Source organism: Mobula birostris, chromosome 25 (assembly GCF_030028105.1).
Source record: "Mobula birostris isolate sMobBir1 chromosome 25, sMobBir1.hap1, whole genome shotgun sequence".
NCBI classification, from domain to species: Eukaryota; Metazoa; Chordata; class Chondrichthyes; order Myliobatiformes; family Myliobatidae; genus Mobula; species Mobula birostris.
Window position 1 is genome coordinate 36,174,316 of NC_092394.1, and position 23,733 is coordinate 36,198,048.

The following is a 23,733-nucleotide window of genomic DNA, read 5'->3' on the forward strand; positions in this document are numbered from 1 at the left end:
GTTGATAAGATGGAATACTGACCCATTAAAATAATATAGCTTTGGCTACACCTGGCACGATCATACTCTGAGTGAAGATGCTGGTCTGCCAACGAAACAGTGGGTCACGTTTCCCGTGACTGCTTCAACATCAGGAACATGGGGACCAAGGAACAGCTTTGTGTACTGGTGATTTTGTGTAATAAGGCCATGTTCAAAGCACGGAGGGGGTTGAGAATGGAAAGTACCACTTAGCTCATCACCCACTTGGCTTCATGCAACTGCAATCCAGCTCGATCCACTTCCTTCCTTCCATTGACATTCAAACTTTAATTCTTCTTACAAGCAACACACGCAAAATGCTGGTGGAATGCAGCAGGCCAGGCAGCATCTATAGGAACAGGTACAGTCAATGTTTCGGGCCGAGACCCTTTGGCAGGACTAACTGAAAGAAGAGATAGTAAGAGATTTGAAAGTGGGAGGGGAAGGGGGAGGGGTAGATCCAAAATGATAGGAGAAGACAGGAGGGGGAGGGATGGAGCCAAGAGCTGGACAGGTGATTGGCAAAAGGGATACAAGGCTGGAGAAGGGAGAGGATCATGGGACGGAAGGCCTAGCGGGAAGGAGAGGGGGAGAGGAGCACCAGAGGAAGATATAGTGAGAGGAATAGAGGGAGAAAAAAAAAGAGAGAAAGAAAGGGGAAAAAAATAAAAAGTAATAATTAAATAAGGGATGGGGTAAGAAGGGGAGGACGGGCATTAACGGAAGTTAGAGAAGTCAATGTTCATGCCTCAGGTTGGAGGCTACCCTAACGGAATATAAGGTGTTGTTCCTCCAAACTGAATGTGGCTTCATCTTGACAGTAGAGGAGGCCATGGATGATCATATCAGAATGGGAATGGAGCATAGAAGAATGAGGGGAGATTTGATAAAGGTATATAAAATTATGATGGATATAGATAGAGTGAATGCAAGCAGGCATTCACTGAGGCTAGGGGAGAAAAAAACCAGAGGACATGGGTTAAGGGTGAAGGGGGAAAAGTTTAAAGGGAACATTAGGGAGTGCTTCTTCACACAGAGAGTGGTGGGAGTGTGGAATAAGCTGCCAGATGAAGTGGTAAATGCGGGCTCACTTTTAACATTTAAAAAAAACTTGGACAGGTACATGGATGAGAGGAGTATGGAGGGATATGGTCCAGGTGCAGGTCAGTGGGATTAGGCAGAAAAATGGTTTGGCACAGCCAAGGGCCAAAAGGCCTGTTTCTGTGCTGTAATGTTCTATGGTTCTATGGGAATGGGGCGTGAAATTAAAATGTGTGGCCACTGGGAGATCCTGCTTTCTCTGGCAGACAGAGCGTAAGTGTTCAGTGAAACAGTCTCCCAGTCTGCGGCAGGTCTCGCCAATGTATAGAAGGCTGCACCAGGAGCACCGGACGTGGTATATCACCCCAGCCGACTCACAGGTGAAGTGTCACCTCACCTGGAAGGACTGTCTGGGGCCCTGAATGGTGGTGAGGGAGGAAGTGTCAGGGCATGTGTAGCACTTGTTCCGCTTACAACAATAAGCGCCGGGAGGGAGATCGGTCGGAAGGGATGGTGGGGTACGAATGGACAAGGGAGTCGCGTAGGGAGTGATCCCTGCGGAAAGCAGAAAGTGGGGGGGGGGGGCGAGGGAAAGATGTTCTTGGTGGTGGGATCCCGCTGGAGGTGGCAGAAGTTACGGAGAATTATACGTTGGACCTGGAGACTGGTGGGGTGGTAGGTGAGGACAAGGGGAACTCTATCCCTAGTGGGGTGGCCGGAGGATGGGAGCAGATATGCGTGAAATGGGAGAGATGCGTTTGAGAGCAGAGTTGATGGTGGAGGAAGAGAAGCCCCTTTCTTTACAAAAGGAAGACATCTCCTTCATCCTGGAATGAAAAGCCTCATCCTGAGAGCAGATGCGGTGGAGACGGAGGAATTGCGAGAAGGGGATGGTATTTTTGCAAGAGATATGGTGGGAAGAGGAATAGTCCAGGTAGCTGTGAGAGTCCTAGGCTTATAGTGGACATACAAGTTCATCTCGTTCCTTTTTGAACCTATTTCCACTAATACTCATTACATTGCACTCCAGACCTTAACACCTTTCTGCGTAGACACACTCCCTCTCCCTGAAAGACACAAGGCACAGCAGATGCTGGAAACTGGAGTAGATGATAATCTAAAGGAATTCACAAAGTCACACAGTATCTCAGGAAGCTAAGGGATGGTGGAGGTTTCAGGTCGACACCCTGCATCAGAACAAAGTGTAGAGAAAGGATAGCTAGTACCAAGAACTGAATGAGAGCACTGGGGGCTAATTAGTCTTTCTATGGGGTGTCAGGGAGGGGTAGCACCTCTGGTGGGGGAACATGTCGCGTCCTTTTTAGGACGGTTAGTCCACCTTTGGTCCCCACCTGGCACTCAGCTCTCACCTGTGGCTCCCCGTAGCTGTTTGCATGCGACAGCGGCCACACCCCGGGCAATGGCTTCGACAAGCGGCTAAACCAGGTGAGGGGAGCCGACGGGTCTCAAACCCTTGGTGAGATAGGAAATTTTTATCCCAGCATGTGAAGACAGACTCCGGCGGATTGAGCGGACGAGACCAATGGAAGGTCCAACGGTCAAGAAGGCGGTCTCTGCAAGCGTCGTGGAACGTGTAGAGCAGGACAAGACATAGAAGACGTCCTGGTCATCCACTGCGCCTAGTCCCATCTCCAGCCGTCTAGACTCTGTCTTGCCACTGGATCCAGATGGGAATTGGGAAGAGAGAGTGAGGCTGACGCTGCACAACTCTCCCTCACTTAAATCCAAATCACGCATTAGTCTCGACACCGTCACAATGGTGTCGAGGTCCTCATCGATGTCAATGATGGACGAACAACAGTCTCTCTTAGTAGGACAGCCCTCTCATCCCATGAGTTAGCCTTGTGAATCTTCTTTGCATCACCTCCAATGCTATTAATTTTGTTTTTAAGGCAAGGGGATCAAAACTATTCACAGTACTCCAAGCAAGGCCTCACCGGCGCCTTGGACACTGGCAACAAAGCTTCCTTTTTAAAAAAAACTCCATTACCACTACATCGACTCAGACCTAGGGGGCTGGCATCGGGCAAACTCCAACCCCTTTGCAATAAAGGCCAAAAGACAATTTGTCTTCTTGACAACTTGTTGGGCCTGCCAGCAAGCTTATTGCGATTCATGCCCGAGAACACCTGAAGTCCCTCTGAACATCACTCGTGTAGTCATGTTCAGTGGCAGAAGTAGTTGACGTACAGCTGATGCATTGGCTTATATCTGTAAATAAAAGTAATTAATATGCATAACTCCAAGTACTATTGAATATTTGTAGCCAGACTATTAATGATATTGATGCCTTTGACAGCAAGGCAGCTTGGGTAGGGCCTCATCTATTGTCAAAACTATCATGTAAGTGCAGGTGGATGTACAGTACGTACCAAGACAGCCCGTCATTGCACTCCATCACGCTAAAGTGTTAGGATCTGGGCTCCAGGCAAAAGACTGCACTCTGAGCTACAAAGGAGGAAATGGGCAGGTGACCGGCAATTTAGTGTCTACAGAAGACCTGCCTACTACTTTTATGTTAACCTTCCGAATATTTGGAATATGTCAGGAATAAAATAAAAAGAGACGGGTTCATTTAAAAACCAAAAATAACCAAAAATAAACAAAACCAAAAATAAAATAATCTCAGGGAATATTTTGCCTTTGCTAAATAAAGTTTTTCATGTTACAATACAGAGTAACAAATGTAGAGGAATATATGATAGAGAAATTGGATTGGATTAAAGAGGCTTTATCAATTAGAATCGGAATCAGGTTTAATATCAATTAGGTATGTCATGAAACTTGTTTTGCACAGCAGTACAGTGCAATATAAAAAATTATAAATTACAATAAGAAATACACCCAGGTTCAGGAGTGCAGCCTGGTGAGGTCTTCTGCTGCCGCAGCCTGTCCACTTCAAGGTTTGACATGTTGCATGCAGGCCCGAGTACTGCACAGAGCAGTTCTGCACAGCACAGAGCTAAGAAAGAGTGATGCAACAGACTTTTAACACCATATACCAGTGAGTTGTTTTGTTATGTCTCCCCTCTCGCTGTGAAAGGGAGACATCCCTTTTCCCCTTATTAGGGAGAGCCTGTGGGATGTCGAATTACCGGGTGAAGAGTAGTCTTTGGGGTACTACAAGTCTGTGTCTTTATTGATGTTTTGCTGCACGCTTGAGTGCTTGGTGGGGGAGGGGGGGCACCAATGCTTTTTTGCTGGTGGGGGAGAGGAGTTGTTTCTTTTTTTGCTGCTTATGCATGGGAGGTGGGAGTTGGGAGTTGGGAGGGGGCTTTGGGGTTCTAACTTTAACTGACATTCATTCTTTTGGGGCACTCCTCTGTTTTCATGGATGTTTGCAAAGAAAAAGAATTTCAGGATGTAAATTGTATACATTTCTCTGACTTTAAACATACTCATTGAGATGTGCTCTTCTGCACACCACTGTTGTAATGCGTTGTTATCAGAGTTACTGTCGCCTTCCTTTCAGCTTGAACCACTCTGGTCATTCTCCTCTGACCACTCTCATTTGCCCACAGAACTGCCGCTCAGTGGATGTTTTATTTTGTTTTTCGCACCATTCTCTATAAAATCTAGAGACCGTTGTGTGTGAAAATCCTAGGAGATGACCAGTTTCTGAGATACTCAAACCATCCTGTTGGGCACCAACAATCATTCCATAGTCAAAGTCACTTAGACCACATTTCTTCCCCATTCTGATGTTTGGTCTGAATAATTAAACCTCTTGACCCAGGTGTACCTAATAAAGTGGCCACTGAGTGTATATGTCTGCCTTCAGGTTCCTGTACCTCTTCCCTGATGGTAATGATAAGAATAGAGCACATCTTGGGTGATGAAGATCCTTAATGATGGATGCTGCCTTTTTTGGGCATCGTTTTTTGAAGGTGTCCTTAATGCTGGAAGGCTAGTGCCCATGATGGAGTTGGCAGAGTCTGCAAACTTCTGAAGCTTTTTCCAATCCTGTGCAGTGGTCCCGCCACATCAGACGCTGATGTGAGAATCAGATCAGAGTTAGAATCTCTCCACAGTACATCTGTAGAGATTTACTAGGGTCTTTGGTGACATACTAAATCTCCCCAAATGCCCAATCAAATATAGCTGCTGACGCGCCTTCTTTGTAATTGCATCAATGTGTTGGGTCCAGAGCAGATCTTCAGAGATATTAATGCACAGGAACTTGATCATCTTTCCACTGCTGACCCTTCGAAATCCCCTCGAATTTCCCTTCCTGAAGTACACAACAAATTCCTTGGTCTTCAGTGTAAGGCTGTTATTGTGACACTACTCAACCAACCAATCTATCTGTTCCTGTATGCCTCCTCATCACCATCTGAGAGTCTACCAACAGTTATGTCATTGGCAGATTTATACATGCCATTTGAGCAGCGCCTAGCCACACAGTTATGAGTGTAGAAAGTGTAGAGCAATGGGCTAAGTGCACATCCTTGAGGTACATTGGTATTGATTATCAGCGAGGAGAAGTTATTTTCGATCTGCACTGATTGTGGTCCCCTGATTAGAAAGTCAAGGATCTTGTTGCACAGGGAGGTACAGAGGCTCAGGCTTTGAAGCTTGTTGATTAGTACTGGGGGGAATAACGAGTTGACAATATTCTAAGTAAACATTCTACCACTATCCCAATTTGCTGAGTTAAGAAAGGATAGAAGTTGCAGGGACTCCTGCAGCAAGTTTCAATTTTGCCAAGACATGGGAGTGTTTCAGATGAATAAAGAACTGCAGGTTTTGCACACTTTCTCAGGCAGGCAGATGAATATGTATATCATTGGCCAGTCAGTCTTACATCCAGTGCCTTTGATTAACAATAATTAAATAATTGCTAAAAGTAATAGGAATTGCTTTCAACTAATTTAACTGAGTTCATTAATGAAATAACAGAAAGGGTCGTTAAGGAGTGTGGTTCACATGATTTAAGGAAATTGACATAAAAAATGACAGTTCCTCAGCTTTTAAGTTACTGTAACTCAGCATGTTGATTTGGAATAGATTGCCTGAAAGCATAATGGGAGCAGATTCAACAGCAACTTATCACACGGAACTGAATCTATTTACTTTCAGCACTATAGGGAAAGAGCAAGACAGTGGGATTGACAAATTAATGTTTTAGAACATCAGTAAAGGTTATGATATGATATAATAATGGTCTTTTTTGCTGCACAATTCTAGGAAAAAGCATTAAAATAAAGGGAAGCTAGACTTTGGGGCAGTACTATGGTAGAGCCAGTAAATCTGCTGTTCATAGCGTAAGAGACCCAGGTTCAATCCTGAGTTCAGGTCCTGTCTGTGTGGAGATTGTATGCTCTTCCTATGGGCGTACTCGAGGTCTCCTCCCACATCTCAAATACATCCAGGTTGCCAGATTAATTAGCCATTGGAAATTTACTTTGTGTGTGAGTAAAATCTCAAGGCAGCTCATTTAGAATGTAGGGAGAATAAAAACTGGGATAAATGTAGAATAAGTATGAATGGGTGGCTGTGAACTCAGGGGCCTGAAGAACTACTTTCTTCGCTGCAACTCTTCATGACTCCAAAAACAGAATTAGTGAACCATGAACAGCTTAATTGTTTTTGATGCAGAATCTGTCAGAATCACATACTTACTCTTTAACTTGGAGCGAACTTTATTTGCTGTCTTCTTTATATCCGTCATCAGGTCTTCCAATTCCTCCTTTGTTTCTGAAAGACAGGACATTAAGAAATGAGTTTAAAAGCAGATCTGGAGAATGCAGTAAGTTGCAATTAACCAAGACTTCTAAGATCACAGATTCACTGTAAAGGATGATGAATTGTCAGTACAGAAAGGAGTATTACTATTTCAGCATCACCTCTGCTATTTTATCAAATACCCTGGATAAAATTTCCTGAAAATCAGCACATAGAATATTCAGTTACAGTGGATTCTAGTTAATTGGACCATCCACTTACTTGGGGCAACTCTTAAAGACCAAAAACTAATCGAGAAAATAGCCGGGTCTCCCTTCATTTATTTGGGACACTATACTGCCTAATTGGGATAGAAGACTTGCAGAACAGTTACTGACGAGTGTCAGTTGCATGCGCAGAAGCAACGTGTTTAGAGCGAACAGTTTCTGAGTAGAGTCAGTGGTGTATGTTTGTGTTCAAAAAACCGTGATTTTTGTCACTGATCGTTGCCGAGAAATTCAGAACTGTTTTGCTCACTGTGGTTTCAAGCATTCAGGCTTGGAGGTGCCAGAAGCAGCTGGGCATTGTTCCATCTAGGCTGTGCGGGTGCATAGGCGCACAGTAACTGAAATGCTCTCATGCACATAGCCTTTGTTGCCAAGCAACTGAAGTTTTCTTTTATATAATGTTTTATTAAAGTGTCATGCAGTTTTCAGGCCGTGAAAAAATTTCCTGCACAAAGCAATGTAAAATCTTTAAAAGATTGTTAAAAAAAAGTTAGAGGGAGCGCTGCAGCCCGCAGCGAAAATGAAACAATTTCACAACTTCAACAAGTTAGGTTTTACGAAGAATTTGAAAGCATCAATCATCTTGAATGTTACAATGAAAATGAAGATTTGGGAGGATGCAATCGTTGATAACATTGTATGAAGAACATTGTGTCTATGCTGATTTTGATCATTGTGTATACAGGATTAATTCCTCTGTAGATAACTATAAGGAATACATGGTTTTATAGTACTGTAGTAGTATCAGTAGTGTTCTAATTTGTCCTATATTTCATTTAAATACATAGTTTGTTACTCAGTTTCTCCTTTTAGATCTTTTAAACTATTTCCATGAAACTTCATCTAAGATGGGCAGCCACTTAATTGAGCCAAAATGTACTGGTCCCGATGTGTCCCAATTAACCAGAATCCACTGTACATTACTTATTCAAGTTATGCTGAACTACTGTACTGATTAAGCCTCAGCTTATTGATAACCAGATGAAAGCTCTATGTTGGAGATATTACGATAAATGTTTAATTGCTCAGCAAATGAAGCACCTCGTGCTTGTACTTAGTGAGATTTAGATAGTCTTCAGGCTTGTAAGTGGAAAGTAATATCTGTCCCTCAGAAGTGCTGGACAAAGACCATTCCTGATAAAAGTGTTGAACTACTTCCCATTGATGTTCAATGGCATAACCATTACTAAGATCCCATTATCAGTAGCCTGGACATCACCAGTGACCATAAACACAAAATAATCTGCAGATGCTGGGGTCAAAGCAACACTCACAACATGCTGGAAGAACTCAGCAGGTCGGGCAGCATCCGTGGAAAAGATCGGTCGATGTTTCAGGCCGGACGTCGACCGATCTTTTCCACGGATGCTGCCCGACCTGCTGAGTTCCTCCAGCGTGTTGTGAGTGTTACCAGTGACCATAAGCTCATCTAGGGAGGGAGGGAGAAGATGGTGGAGAAGCAGTGCACGCGGCCTCTCCAGTGAATGATATCGGTATTTGTAAGTAGGGGCCATGCACAATTCTGATTTGGTGGAGACAGACGTGAGAAGCACGGAGGAACATCTGGAGTAACTTCTGAAATGCCTGGTTCGCTGGGGCTGCTACTGCGCTATCGAGAATCTCTGGAGGGGAAGGCCCCAAATCCTCGGCTTTGCCTGTTACTGGTGGCCGGGGTTGGGGTCAAAGCGCTCAGCAGAGATGGTGCTGGGTGCTCAATGTCGGAGGGCTAGTCGGAGGCTCGAAGTTTTCGGACGGACTCAGAGTCTGGTCGGGTGCTTCCAGGATGCTGCATTGGCAAGTTTGCGGCGCTGGAGGCTCATGGCAGGGAGAGTTTTCTTCCTTCTACCGTCTGCGTGAGATAATGGGACTTTCGAAAGACTTTGAGACTTCTTTTTTAAACTGTGCCCATGGTTTGTTCTCTATCAAATTACGGTATTGCTTGCACTGTTGTAACTATATGTTATAATTATGTGGTTTCTGTCAGTTTTTCAGTCTTGTTCTGTCTTGTGTTTCTGTGATATCACACTGGAGGAACATTGTATCATTTCTTAATGCAAAGACATTACTAAATGACAATAAAAGAGAACTGTGTGTCCTCATAATCTAAAAAAATAGACTGACTACATAAATACTGTGCCTACAGGAACGTGTCAAATGCCAAATATCCTTAGACGAGTGACTCACCTCCTGACAACCCAAGCCTTCTCCATCACCTATAAAGGTACAAATCAGAATCATAATGGAATACCTACACAAGGAGATCCTGCAGATACTGGATACCTTGAGCAACACATACACAATGCTGGAGGAACTGGTCAGACAGCATCTACAGAGGGGAATAAACGGTCAATGTTTCAGGCCGAGAAGAGGCATATCCTGATGAAGGATCTTGGCCCGAAATGTTGACTGCTTATTCCCCTTCCATTGATGATGCTGAATTCTTGCTGGGGTGACTGAATACCAACAACTCACAAAATCCACCATTCAGGACTATGCAGCCTACTTGAGTGGCACCTTATCAAGTACTATAAATTGTCAAAAGTACATCAACTACAAAACACACTGCTGTCATACATCCAGAATCCTCCAATATGACTTCCTAGACATGCAGCTTTCACTGACAACAAGATCAAAAACACAGGAACAAAATTACTTTGAGATTCTCATCCAAGCTACACACTTCCCTGACATTGCCTTCATCTTTGCTGGATCTGGACCCAACAGCACAGTGAGGCAGGGCTCTCACACATATGCAGCTTCAAGCTCAGCTCCAATTTTGCTGTAATTAAATGGTGGTGGATACCAACATGTCACAAAGCACACATCTTATCCCACAGCCTTGACTTGCTGAAAGTTTATTGAACATAACAAATACAACAACGTTCTTGAAAGAAAATAATCAGACTAAATAAAAAATGAGCTAAAGAAAAGGAATAGACAGAAAGAAGAGACATCAAATAGTTCAGTTTGATTCACGAGATTTCACCCCTCACAACGGAAAAGCAGAAATCTAGCAGACAGAAGAGTGCAACAGAAAAAGAGCACTAGCACATGTGACCCAAACCCATAAAATGTACGGACTCATTGTTCTGCTCTAGATAATCATACATTATTAGACGTACAAGTTTTGTCTTTCAAGTGGGTGTGATGAAAAAGCTCCAAGTCCACTGGTGGAACAAGAACTAGAAAACTGATTAAAGGCTGACCTGGAAATTATGTAGGCCAAGATATACATTACAAAAAACATAACAACACACACAAGATTCTGGAGGAACTCAGCAGGCCAGGCAGCATCCATGGAAAAGTGTACAAGTCAATGTTTTGGGCTGAGACCCTTCAGTATGTCCGAAACATTGACTGTACTCTTTTCCGTAGATGCTGCCTGGCCTGCTGAGTTCCTCCAGCATTTTGTGTGTGGTGCTTGGATTTCCAGCATCTGCAGAGTTTCCTTTGTTTGTTACAAGAAACATACTTCTGTTCAGGATGATCATAGTCATAGCCAGCTCTTCTGACAGAACGCATCAAAATGATCATTCATCGGATGACTGGCAAACTGTTGCTAACCATCAAACTGATATATTCCAGATATCCTTGGTACCAAATAACTAATGATCTATTTCTACTTATGTAAATTCTACCTCTGAAGACAAGGGAGCCAGTAAAGTACAAATGTCATCACTTAAAGTTTACCCTCTGAGTTGTACATGCCATTCTGACTTGGATACATCACTGGTCTTTCATTGTCACTGAAACTTCCAACCCAACAGTGCAGAAAGAGCAACTTCCCAGGAGGACTCTTGTCATTGTAGAAGACCACTCAATATGCCTCCTTAAAAGCAATTAGAAATGGGCAGTTAATGTTGTCCATACCCTTGAGTCTCATCATGAAAAATGAATAAGTATGAATCTTCTGATCCTTCCTAACTATCCAACTGAATAGAAATATTCTTCAGTCTCTTCACTACTTTACATACTTTGAACCAGTCACCCAATTCTACTATTGTATACACATTCAGATCCTTGAATCCATATCTGTGACCAAGCCTTTACTAATGGATAACTAACTGTATGTGCCTCTGTACTCTTTATAAAACTTTAATATCTAACACAATGTAAAGGGGCCAAAACTGGATAGGTTCTAACTGCAACCAAGATCTTGTGGAAGGAAACATTTTGTTCTGGAGTGAACTGGCCTGTGATTATATACCCGAACCCTGTTAGCTTCAACTATAGCTTCACGGTATTGGTTGAAAGAAACAGAAAGAAGAATGTGGCAGATGACCTTCAATCGTGCGCTGCAGTAACATTATGTCTGGTTCTCCGTGTTTTCTGTTCAATCCCAGATCCCTCGAGTTCCTATCTCCATCATTTCTAGCCTTGAATATACTGAGCTGAGTTGGCACAATCCTTGAGTAGAAAATTCTGAGGACTTATAGCCATCCAAGTAAAATTTCTTGTCATCTATCCTAAATAATTAACAGTATATCATGACTGCATAGGTTTAAACTTTTCAGCCTGTGGAACTGGTTTCTCAGCATGTGTCCTATCAATCCTTCTTTAGTCACAAATCATCAAAGGGTGTTACACCATAACATTGATTTTTTTTTTCTTCGCTAATGCCTTCAATTCCATTCTCTGCAGTGTATACATGGCAAGCATTAGAATTTTGCCTAGGTAAAACACTACTTACCAAAAACTGCTCAAATTCCCCATCAGCCCCCACCTCTCCAGCCCCACAACAAATCCGGACCCTTGACAGTGGTTGTGCATCAACCTTGATAACTCTCATATAGTTAAGCATCACTCATTTTCCCCCAATCTCAAGAATAGTTATGAACAAAATAAATAAGGAGGATAAGACCAGTCCTTACTAGCTTAACGTATGATGAACAGTGGGATGACAGGCATCGGGGATGGTGGGGGGGGGGGGGTGGAGAAGAGAGAAATGCGCTGGGTGTTGGCATTTCAAAGTTTACGCATGGAAAAGCCATCTTGATCAGCAAATGTTGGGAGTGGGAATTTGCATTGGACATTGTAAGATCAGAGCAAAATAGGACTGATCTTACCTCTGAGGAAGATGCAGTTTACTAGAAAAGCAGCAGAGAAGTAAAGGTGTATGCTTCAGCAACAGGTAGGCAAAGATTAAAAAATTATGAAGAGCAAGGTAGACCATGAGAGATCTGTGATGGTAAGGATAAGGGTTTACAATTGATGCCAAAGTTACAACCAGACTGGTTCAAGCTCAGGCCATAACGAATGGTGAAGGGAATAAAGAAATGAAATCACAGTTCAGTAAACAGTTCGGTGGCGTTGACCAAAGATGAAGGCTTTTCAATATTCATCTGGAGAAAATTATCATTCACCCAGATCTGAAAGTTAGTTAAACACAAAGGCGGACCTGGGTGCCTTTGTTAATGCATCACTGAAGGTTAACACGTAGATAGCAAGTAATTAAGTTGACAAATGATATCTTGGTATTGAGTTGTAAGAGGATTTGAGAACAAGAGTAGATCTGTCTAGTTCCAATTATACAGAACACTAGTGAGAACTCATCTGGAATTTAGTGCACATATCTGCCTCCCCTACCCAGGGAAGGACATATTTGAGATAAACCAAGTCCAACAAAGGTTTATTGGAATGATTCCTGGGATGATGTATTTGTCATATAAGAGATTATGTACTCTAATTTTAAACTCTCGAGTTTAAAAGAATGACAGTGGGTATCACTGAAACATATAAAATTTTTTCCACAGGTTGATAAGATGGATGTTGTTACCTCCCTCCTGGCACATATCCTTGTAAGCGGAACAAGTGCTACACATGCCCTTACACTTCCTCCCTTACCACCATTCAGGGCCCCAAACAGTCCTTCCAGGTGAGGCGACACTTCACCTGTGAGTCGGCTGGGGTGATATACTGCGTCCAGTGCTCCCAATGTGGCCTTCTATATATTGGCGAGACCCGACACAGACTGGGAGACCGCTTTGCTGAACACCTACGCTCTGTCCACCAGAGAAAGCAGGATCTCCCAGTGGCCACACATTTTAATTCCACATCCCATTCCCATCCTGACATGTCTATCCACGGCCTCCTCTACTGTAAAGATGAAGCCACACTCAGGTTGGAGGAACAACACCTTATATTCCGTCTGGGTAGCCTCCAACCTGATGGCATGAACATCGACCTCTCTAACTTCCGCTAATGCCCCACCTCCCCCTTGTACCCCATCTGTTATTTATTTTTATACACACATTCTTTCTCTCACTCTCCTTTTTCTCCTTCTATCCCTCTGACTATACCCCTTGCCCATCTTCTGGGTCCCCCCCCCCCGTATTTCTTCCTGGACCTCATGTCCCTTGTGGCTACGGGGGTCAGGGGGTATGGAGGGAAGGCTGGGGCGGTGTTCTGAGTTGGATGATCAGCCATGATCATAATAAATGGCGGTGCAGGCTCGAAGGGCCGAATGGCCTACTCCTGCACCTATTTTCTATGTTTCTATGTTTCTATGATCCTCTCGCATCCCCTTTGCCAATCACCTGTCCAGCTCTTGGCTCCATCCCTCCCCCTCCTGTCTTCTTCTATCATTTTGGATCTCCCCCTCCCCCTCCCGCTTTCAAATCTCTTACTAACTCTTCCTTCAGTTAGTCCTGACGAAGGGTCTCGGCCTGAAACGTCGACTATACCTCTTCCTAGAAATGCTGCCTGGCCTGCTGCGTTCACCAGCAACTTTGATGTGTGTTGCTAGTTATTGCTTCTCCTGGCTGGGGTGTCCAGCACTGGGGCTCATAGCTTCAAGATAAGTGGACAGCTATTCAGGGACAGAGATAATACATTTCTTTGTCTGGGGTAGTGAATCATTAGAGCTTTCTGCTCACAGGGCTATGAGATTCAGCTGCTGAGGGTTGGTAGAATTTTGGATGTTGAAGAGATACAGAGTTAGAAATGGCATTGACTGAATAGATCAGCCATAATCTTACTGAACGTTGCAGCTAGCACAGAGGGTCAATTGTCCATTCAGGCTTCCATTCCTTATGTTCTTTATATTCTGACCCCAACTTGCCCAGGGGAGGCATGGAGGTAAGGAAAAGGCAACAAGGGAAGAAGAGTTTACAAGTAACAGTGAGGAACTGGGAAGAGGACCTATAGCTTGGGATGCTTGGTCAATGCCCGGATAGGTAAGAGTGAAAGCAAAGATAAACTTCCTCTGCTGAATATTGGAGTGGATTATTGGAGCAGGAGGACTCCAGAGTAAATTATGTCAGAGTCCAAGAAGGAAAATTAAAGGTACATTCCAAGTGTTATTGTTAAAATGATAGGAGTACTGGACAAGTGTAAATTGTTAAGTGTAAAAGGTGCAATCCAAGCACTTATGTGCCAGAACAAAGCCTCTAATTTCTTAGCTGTTTTCATGGATCCGGGATGTCCAAAACTTTGAGAAACGTTTCAGAGGACAAAGAAAGGAGTATTCAGGAAAGGGTGATGAAGGAAATTTGTAAAGTACAAAAGAAGACTGGATCATTTAGAAATTCAGCTTGTATTTGTGCACTGCAGCTAAGAAAGGAGGCTATTGTTTCAACAAGTTTGTAAGAGTATTATCAAAGAGGCAAGTGAAAGGTGTTGGGAAAAATAAATTGAGAAGGGCAAGAGGAAATGTTTACAATAACTAAAACTGTGCAGGAGCTGACCTGGAGAGCTTTGGTTTACTGAGTAGTGGGCAGGAGGAATATTAGAGGAATTTGAAGGAATGTTCTCCATTTCTGTGAACATATTTAGTTCATCTAGAAATACTTTGAGCCCCTTGATTATAGTGTGGCATTTGAATCCTTTCAATGTCTATTTACGGTGTACTGTAGCTGGGAATGCTTGATCCATGTAGAGTGCCTTTTACTTAGAATCACGTAAACACTCAATAACGTCAGGTAGAAGGACAGGGCTACTCAGGAAGAAAGTTATGAGAAAGAAATGTTCAAAAAACTGAGATGGATTGGATGGATACTACTTTCTCACCTTTCCCTATTTGGCACCAACCCTATTCACTTCATGGCTGGTTTTTCTCCTTGACCATCTCTTCCATTATCTTGCAGAAACTGACAAAACAGAATCAAGCAATGGCAGACCCATCAACCTCAGATCAATACCGGGGAATAATAATGGAAAAGCACTGTCAGGAATAAATTTGAGGTGTACTTATATGATAAACGAATAAACAAGGATCAAAGTGCTTTCAGGGAGGAAAAGATACTTCTTAATCAATACTATTTGAAATAACTACACCATAAGTAGACAAGGGAATCAACATGGCCAAGGGTTACAGACTTCTTGGTGTTTTTAGGACTAATGAGAGAGGTTGTACAACTCTAGTGAAATATGATGTCTTCTGATACACCAAGGCCTTTCCTCCAACTACAAGGCACAAATTAAATATTCTCTAATTCTTACCCGTTAGTGTAATTAAATATTCTTCATGTACATGGATATGTGCAAACTATTGAGAAACTTGACACTATAAGCAGCACAGTGGTACAGCTCGCAAAGGTGCCATCTCACAGCTCCACTACCCTGGGTTCAGTCTTGATCTCCAGTGCTGTCTGTGTGGAGTTTTTAAACTGGGTTTGCTCAAGGTGTTTCAGTTTCATCCCACTTGCTGAAGATGTGCATGTTGGTAGATTAATTTATCATCATATATCGTCCTTAGTAGTGTATTGGTCAATGGTGGAGGGCAGTGTGGGGGTGGGGAGGTGGTGAGGATGTGGGGCCATTAAGTGGGATTCTTGTTAACTGGTGCTTGTTATCTAGCATAGATTCTGACCCAAGGCTTTGTCATATGATGAAGTAGCCAGTTTGATTGGCACTCCATTAGTCATTCTAAAAGCAATTGTTCTCTCCACTACTGGGGGAGAGACTGGTCTGGGCTGCACTGGACTGGTTAAAGAACACTGAGGCTGTCTACAAGAAGGGTCAGAGCCACCTCTATTTCCTGAGGAGACTGAGGTCCTTTAACATCTGCCGGACGATGCTGAGGATATTCTACGAGTCTGCGGTGGCCAGTGTGATCGTGTTTGCTGTTGTGTGCTGGGGCAGCAGGCTGAGGGTAGCAGACACCAACAGAATCAACAAACTCATCCGTAAGGCTAGTGATGTTGTGGGGATGGAACTGGACTCTCTGACGATGGTGTCTGAAAAGAGGATGCTGTCTAAGTTGCATGCCATCTTGGTCAATGTCTCCCATCCACTACATAATGTACTGGGTGGGCACAGGAGTACATTCAGCCAGAGACTCATTCCACCAAGATGCAGCACAGAGTGTCATAGGAAGTCATTCCTGCCTGTGGCCATCAAACTTTACAACTCCTCCCTTGAAGGGTCAGACACCCTGAGCCAATAGGCTGGTCCTGGACTTATTTCATAATTTCCTGGCATAATTTACATATTACTATTTAACTATTTATGGTTTTATTACTATTTATTATTTATGGTGCAACTGTAATGAAAACCAATTTCCCCCGGGATCAATAAAGTATGACTATGACTATATACCACGAACAAAAGTGCTGTAGTTACATCCTAGGCAACTCCAAAGCAGCCCCCCCCCTCCCCAAAGCTTATAAATTCTATCAGCACAAAGGACAGGGACAAAAGGCTCACAGGAACACCAGCACCCGTGAGTTACCTACTAATTCACACCCCTACCCAAACTAAATGTATATTGCAAGACTTTCATCGTCACTAGGTATTAATCCTGGAACTCCTGCCCAACAGCACTGTGGAAATATATTCACCAGATCTTCAACTCGCCAGCACCTTCTCAAAGGCAATTATGGATGGGGAATAAACGCTGGTGTTGAGGCTCTGTCCAGATCCCACAACTGAACATAAAACAAAGGGGTCATATGATTACACAACATCCTTCACAATTTAAAGAGTTACACCTGATCACAATTTATTTTCCTGAATGGGTAAGCTTAATTTGCTTACAGTATATATGAAATGGTGTTACATCTTAGCATCCACAACAATACTTCAAGTATTCTGATGAAATTGAAGAACTGACATCTTGTCAGTTTGTTTACATATTTAATCAATAACTTGCTTTCCGGATCCTGGAACCACAATCCTTCACCTGAGTACAGTGGGATCAGGAATGAAGTTCACGATGGACAGGGCTGGATAGCTCGGTCTTTCAATGCACATTTCACACAAGTACCTGTTCTCTTCCTCCACTGCTGGGAAGAGAGGGCATAAGCAACATGCTTAGGACAGGATTCCCAATACAATAATAGTTAAACTGATGGTTGGCATGTGGAAATGGAAACAATAAGAGTACTCAGGTCAAGTCATAATCGAATATCTTGGGGGTGGGTTTTAATGTTATACCTGATTTGGTCACTACTTCTGTGGCGTGCAGTGCAACTTCCTGGATGGATACCACATAATAATTTGTATTGTTCTTTCATTAAATATAACCTTGCCCAAAAGTAATTAAAGGAACATAGTGAAACTAGGTACATGTGGACAACTCTGAGGGCTGTATCGTAATCCTGTTGGTCTAAGAGTCACATAGTGCACATGCTTTGTAACAATGTAATGATCACACTGACTGGACAAGCAGTCTGCGATAGGAGTCTGAAGCTTGAACAATACACACAAGTTAAGGGTTCTGTCTTGCAGATAATCATAACTTCTTATTTGCCCATCTGTGAAAACAGTTCAGAGAATGAGCTAGGTAAATGAGAGCCTGTTTCTGATATCTTTGTTGACCTCCCCTCATGTGCTGCACGTTTATCTTCATCAGACAGAATTACTCAAACACAAGAGATTCCGCAGGTGCAGATTCTGCAGATCTTGAGCAACACACCAGATGAACTCAGCAAGTCAGACAGCATCTCTGGAGAGAAATGAACAGTTGACAGTTCAGGCTGAAACCCTTCATCAGGATGGGAGAGGAAGGGGGAAGAAGCCAGAATAAAAAAGTAGGAGGGAGGGGAAGACGTAGAAGCTTGGCAGGTGATCGGTTAGATCAGGTGAGGAGGAAGGCAGGTGATGGGGGAGGGGAGGGATGAACTAAGAAGTTGCGAGGTGACAGGTGGAAGAAATAAAGGGCTGAAGGAAGAACCAGAAGAAGACAGTAGATCATGGAAGAAATTGAAGGAGGAGGGCCTTGCTCACAACAATTTTCTAAAAGCGGTTAGAGTTAGGCAATAACATTTGCCTTGGTAATATCATTCTTCATGAATAAGATATCCCAAAGGGACTTCTATAGATTTGTGGCAGAGAGTATATGGACTGGCTGCATCACAGCCTGGTATGGAAACACAAATGCCCTTGAATAGAAAATCCTACAAAAAGTAGTGGATTAGGCCCAGTCTATCACAGGTAAAGCCCTCCACACCACTGAGCACATCTACACAAAGCATTGTAACAGGAAAGCAGCATCCTGCATCTGGGGTCCCACCACCCAGGTCTTGTTCTTCTCACTCTGCTGCCATCAGGAAGGTGGTGCTAGAGCCTCAGGACTCACACCCCCATTATCCCTGAACCATGAGGCTCTTGAACCAAAGGGGATAACTTTACTCAACATCACTTGCCCCATCACTGAACTGTTCCCACAATCTGTGGGCTCACTTTCAAGAACACTTCATCTCATGTTCTTGATAATTTATTATTTTTTTTCCTCTTTTTATTGAGACAACGATAGTTTGTCGTCTTTTGAAGAAGTCTTTCATTGATTCTGTTATGGCTATTGGATTTGCTGAGTATGCCCACAAGAAAATGAATCTCAGGTTTGTATACAATGACATATATGTACTGTACTTGGATAACAAATTTACTTTGAACTTTGAAACACCAAAAAGTTGGTTTCCTAGAGCAGGGGTCCCCAACCTTTTATGCAGTGCGGACCGGTTTCATGTTGACAATATTCTTGCGGACCGGCCGACCGGCCGACCGGGCGGGGGCGGCGGGATGGTTGCCAACAGACAAGAATAGCAGTCAAATACGTTGTGTTTACCCAGAAAGGACTGCAATGACCATGAAGCCTTGCGCGGGCACCAATGCGCATGCGTGCACATGCCGATCATTTTTCTACAAATCGGTTTTGGCGATTCTGTTCGGAGTGGGGTGTTAATCACGACCGGAATATTGGTGATAAGTGGCTAATACACTCAATTTCGTTTCTAAAAGGCTTTATCTAACGAATTTAATATTAAACACACAGCACATTTTCCACGCATGAATATAGCGATAAGTCAATTATCAGGAGAGCTTGAAGTAAGTGTTGAACAAACTTCCAGTAGAAGTGTCAGAAGCAGGTTCGATATTATCATTTAAAGTTAAATTGGATAGGTATATGGACAGGAAAGTAATGGAGGGTTATGGGCTGAGCGCAGGTCGGTGGGACGAGGTGAGAGTAGCGTTCGGCACGGACTAGAAGGGCAGAGCTGGCCTGTTTCCGTGCTGTAATTGTTATATGGTTATATAAGTCAATAGCATCATAATATTTTAAGTAACGTTTGGATATTAAACACAGCGCATATTTTCCCCGTATGAACTTATAAAATCATTGCAATGCACCAATATTGCTGAATCAGTGGGAGCCCTGGGCTTGCTTTCCTGCAACAAGATGGTCCTATCGAGGGGTGATGGGAGACAGCGATACTCGAAGGAGGTTCCTTATGTCCAGTCTATTCCGCAATTTAGTTTTTGTTACATTCATCGCAGAGATATGTTGGAAACGGAAGAAACGTTTTCGGTGCTTCCGTGGCTATCTCAGGATATTGAGCCTTGACTTTGATCCAGAATGCCGGCAGAGATGTTATGTCAAACAGACTTTTCAGCCCGCCGTCATTTGCAAGCTCGAGGAGTTAATCTCCTTCCCGCGCTGAAATGGATGACGCGCGGGTAATGGCTCAACAGGGCGTGACAGGGAATGAGGAAAGGTGCAGCTGACTCATATCGCCAAATCATATCGTTTCCTCGCGGCCCGGTAGCGCATGCTCCGCGGCCTGGTGGTTGGGGACCGCTGTCCTAGAGAGATGGAATAGTAGAAAAGTTTTAAAGCATTTAATGCAAAAGAACATAATACATATAATTACAAACTCAAGGGATTCTGCAGATGCTGGAACTCCAGGGTAATATACACAAAATGCTGGAGGAACTCACCAGGGCATGCAGCATCTATGGAAAGAAATAAAGCATTGACATTTTGGGCCGAGACCCTAAATCAGGACTAGAGAGAAAGGGGAAATAGCCAGAATAAGATGGGGGGGGAGGAAATGGATAGAAGTAATTAAGTAAATGGCAAGTTGTTTTGTTATGTCTCCCTTCTCGGTGTGAAATGGGGACTGATCTTCTTCCCTTATTTGGGGAGAGAGGGCACCTGTGGTATGTCAAATTACCGGGTGAATGAGTAGTCTTTGGGGTACTGCAAATCTGTGTCTTTATTGATGCTTTGCTGCACACTTCAGTGCTTGGTAGGGTGCCAATGCTTTTTTTTTTGGCTGGTGGGGAGGGGTGTTGTTGCTTTGCCGCTACTTATGTGTAGTGGGGGAGTGGGGGGCTTTGGGGTCCTAACATTTAACTGCCATTCATTCTTTGGGGCACTCCTCTGTTTTCGTGGATTTTTGCGAAGAAAAAGAATTTCAAGGTATATATTGTATACATTTCTCTGTCATTAAATGTGCCTACTGAAACCTGTTGAATTTTTGAAGGGATTTTTGAAGGGGTTTTTGCTGCCCACTTAATTGAAGGAATGAAGGGAAGCAGTTTCACAGAAACCTGGGACCAAAGGCAATGTAAGCTTAGACAATACCACAGACATAATTAGGTAAGTCATTGAGGGATTTATAGAGGAGGAAGTGACATCTCAGAAAATTGAGTTGATGCAGTTATAAAGAGTGGTTGTAATGGATAAGACAAATCGTACAGGCTGGTTGTAAAGTGACATAGTTTTAGACAAAGTGGAATTTATAGGGACAAATAGAGCACAGCAACACTGCAATGATGTTTCCTCTGGGGTTTGGGTACCAGAAGAGAACGGTGAGATGGAATAAAGGATTTTGCAGAGGTAAGAGTAAGCTACCTAGATAAAGAATAATGATCAGTGTAAAGACTAACAGTTCAGGGTAGAAGCTAAATCAAAGCCTGTAAACCATCTGCTTTAGCCCAAGTGAGTCACCAGGGAGGCAGATAAAAACCATTACTATGGGAATCAAAGATGATGCCTCAGGTCTTCTTAACCTCAAGCTGAAAGAAGTGGCAATTCATCCATGATTTGAGGTCAGCATTGTTAGTGCAAACAGAATAGTGAGGGATTAAAGAATGTGATAAAATAATAGATTACATTACTGATGTTTAGGTGAAAGCTGACCCTTTTCTCCGAGGACAAATGGGGAAACAAGATACTTCTAGATAAAAGTGAATCTTTTATTATGGGATTGTTGTAATTGCATTCGTGCTGCTGAAAGAATGGCTAATTTCCTGTGGGAACTAAGACAGCACTTTGGGATTAGCATGGAAGGCGAGTACAATTTTAAAAACAGACAAATGTGTTGCTCAGTAACTGTGACTATTATGGACACACATAAACATCCCATTATCTTCTACCAATGACTATCAAATAACATCAAGACACACCAATTGACACTCACCATCCTCGGCTCTCCAAATTACTGATGACATTGGGGTAGTAGGTCAGTGACATATTTAGTCAGAGATTCCATTTTTTTAATTGTCTTCTTTCTGCCCTGAATGCCATTGCTCTTCCTAGAGATTCTGTCATGAAGAGATGTGTGTTTTTGTGTAAATGGTCAAGTGAGGAAGTGAGTGTTGGGATGAGGGTTTGCTCCTGCATATCAGAAGGCCCACCACAAACTGACTGGAATCCACTCGTACATGGGAGGCCAAGGATAATAAAGAACTGACACCACCACCTCCCCCCCTCCAAATAAGGCTGCAATTTCTAGAGGTGGCCAGGTATGCTCCAAGTATTGTTGGAATCCCTAGGACTGAGCTCCAGACTCAAATTAGATACTTTGTCTACTTGATGCTGGCATAAAGCTGTCTTGTCTCACCTCAAAACTAGGAAAAGGATTAAATCTCTCAGCCATGTATATAGATGATAAAAAATCAGCGATCTCGACAGATACAGGCGTATTACACCAACATCCATTCAATTCTCTACTCACTGTTAAAACTTCGACCTCTTGTAGTTTAAACCTATTCCAGTAAAGTTCAGTCCATGCTGTTACAGAGGAGATCCCTCATCTCTAGCCTTGAATTAACATACAATCTGAGACTGACAGTTTGAAGAATACTGCCAAAATCCAACAGCTAAGAATAGCTACTTAAAGAAAACCTTGCACCAAATTCAGCAGCTACTGAGGTGACAGGAAATGCAATAAGGCAGATTTGGCTGCAAGACCCAACCAACAGAATGAAGAGGCGCTGCAGGAGGCTGAAAGCTAAATTACCAGAATTCACGGTTGAGTCAACCAACAGTCCTACAATTGTGTCAGCCTTCACACTTCAACACAATAAACTCAGTGATTCACTATAAACAGCAAACTACAACCCTGGTAATTAGAGCAAATCCAGCCACATGTATTCTATACTGCAGCTGTTCACACAGATTGGCCAGAGGCCAACACAGTGCATCACTAAATGAATGATCCCCTTTCATATAGCTCCAATAGAAGAAATATTGCATTCAAATATTGAGTACAGCTTGCAGAGACAATGTTAGATGGTGATGCATAGCAAAGTGGGAATCTACGCATTTTCCACAAAGGTTACAGGGGTCACCAGCAATATTCTAGCAGTGAAAGGTTTCTACAATATAGACTGCAAGCCTGTCTGTGCCATTATTGGTAACTGTAATTATCGTTGTGACGCACTCTTGTCAAGTCGCTGTGTTAGTTGACATCAAGTCATAACGATCGACAAAAGAAATCCTCTGTCCAGAGTTTCAGCTAGCATTTTGCGTGAAGGTCATTGATTCAATTTATGTTGAAGTATGTTCCCTTGTGTAATGTATTGACCAGCTTTAAAGACTGATTTGTGTTACACTTTGTAACTCAAAGTAAAATTTTATTTTTAAAGTACATATATGTCACCATATGCAACTCTGAGATCATTTTCTTGTGGGCCTAGTCAATAATTCTGTAAAATAAATACCATAACAAAATCAATGAGAAACCACCCAACTACACATTCAACCAGAGTGCAGAAGACAACCAACTGTGCAAATATAAAAAGAAATAATAATAATTAATAAATAAGCAATTAATATTGAGAACATGAGATGAAGCAGTCTTGAAAGTGAGTCCATTTGTTGTGGGAACAATTTAATGATGGGACAAGTGAAGCTGAGTGAAGTTATCTCCTTTGGCTCAAGAGCCTGATGGTTGAGGGGCAGTAACTGTTCCTGAACCTGGTGGTAGGTCCTGAGGCTCTTGTACTTCTTCCTGATGGCAGCAGCAAGAAGAGAGCATGTCCTGGGTGGTGGGGTCCCCGACGATGGATGCTGCTTTCCTGTGACAGCTTTTCATGTAGATGCGCTCGATGTCTGGGAGGGCTTCACCCATGATTGACTGGGCCGTATCCACTACTTTTTGTAGGAGTTTCCATTCAAGGACATTGGCGTTTCTATACCAGGCTGTGATGCAGCCAGTCAATATACTCTCCACTATGCATCTATAGAAGT

General features: G+C 43.0%; 1 protein-coding gene across 1 annotated transcript in view; it reads right to left on the reverse strand.

The window, feature by feature from the left end:
• LOC140187910 (syntaxin-1B-like) overlaps window positions 1–23,733 on the reverse strand; it is a 202,026-nt gene that overhangs the window by 122,567 nt on the left and 55,726 nt on the right. Inside the window, exon 2 of the mRNA XM_072243763.1 lies at window positions 6,706–6,780. Coding sequence (XP_072099864.1) covers window positions 6,706–6,754 — 49 coding nt within the window. The 5' untranslated portion in view covers window positions 6,755–6,780. The remainder of the gene's footprint in view (window positions 1–6,705; window positions 6,781–23,733) is intronic.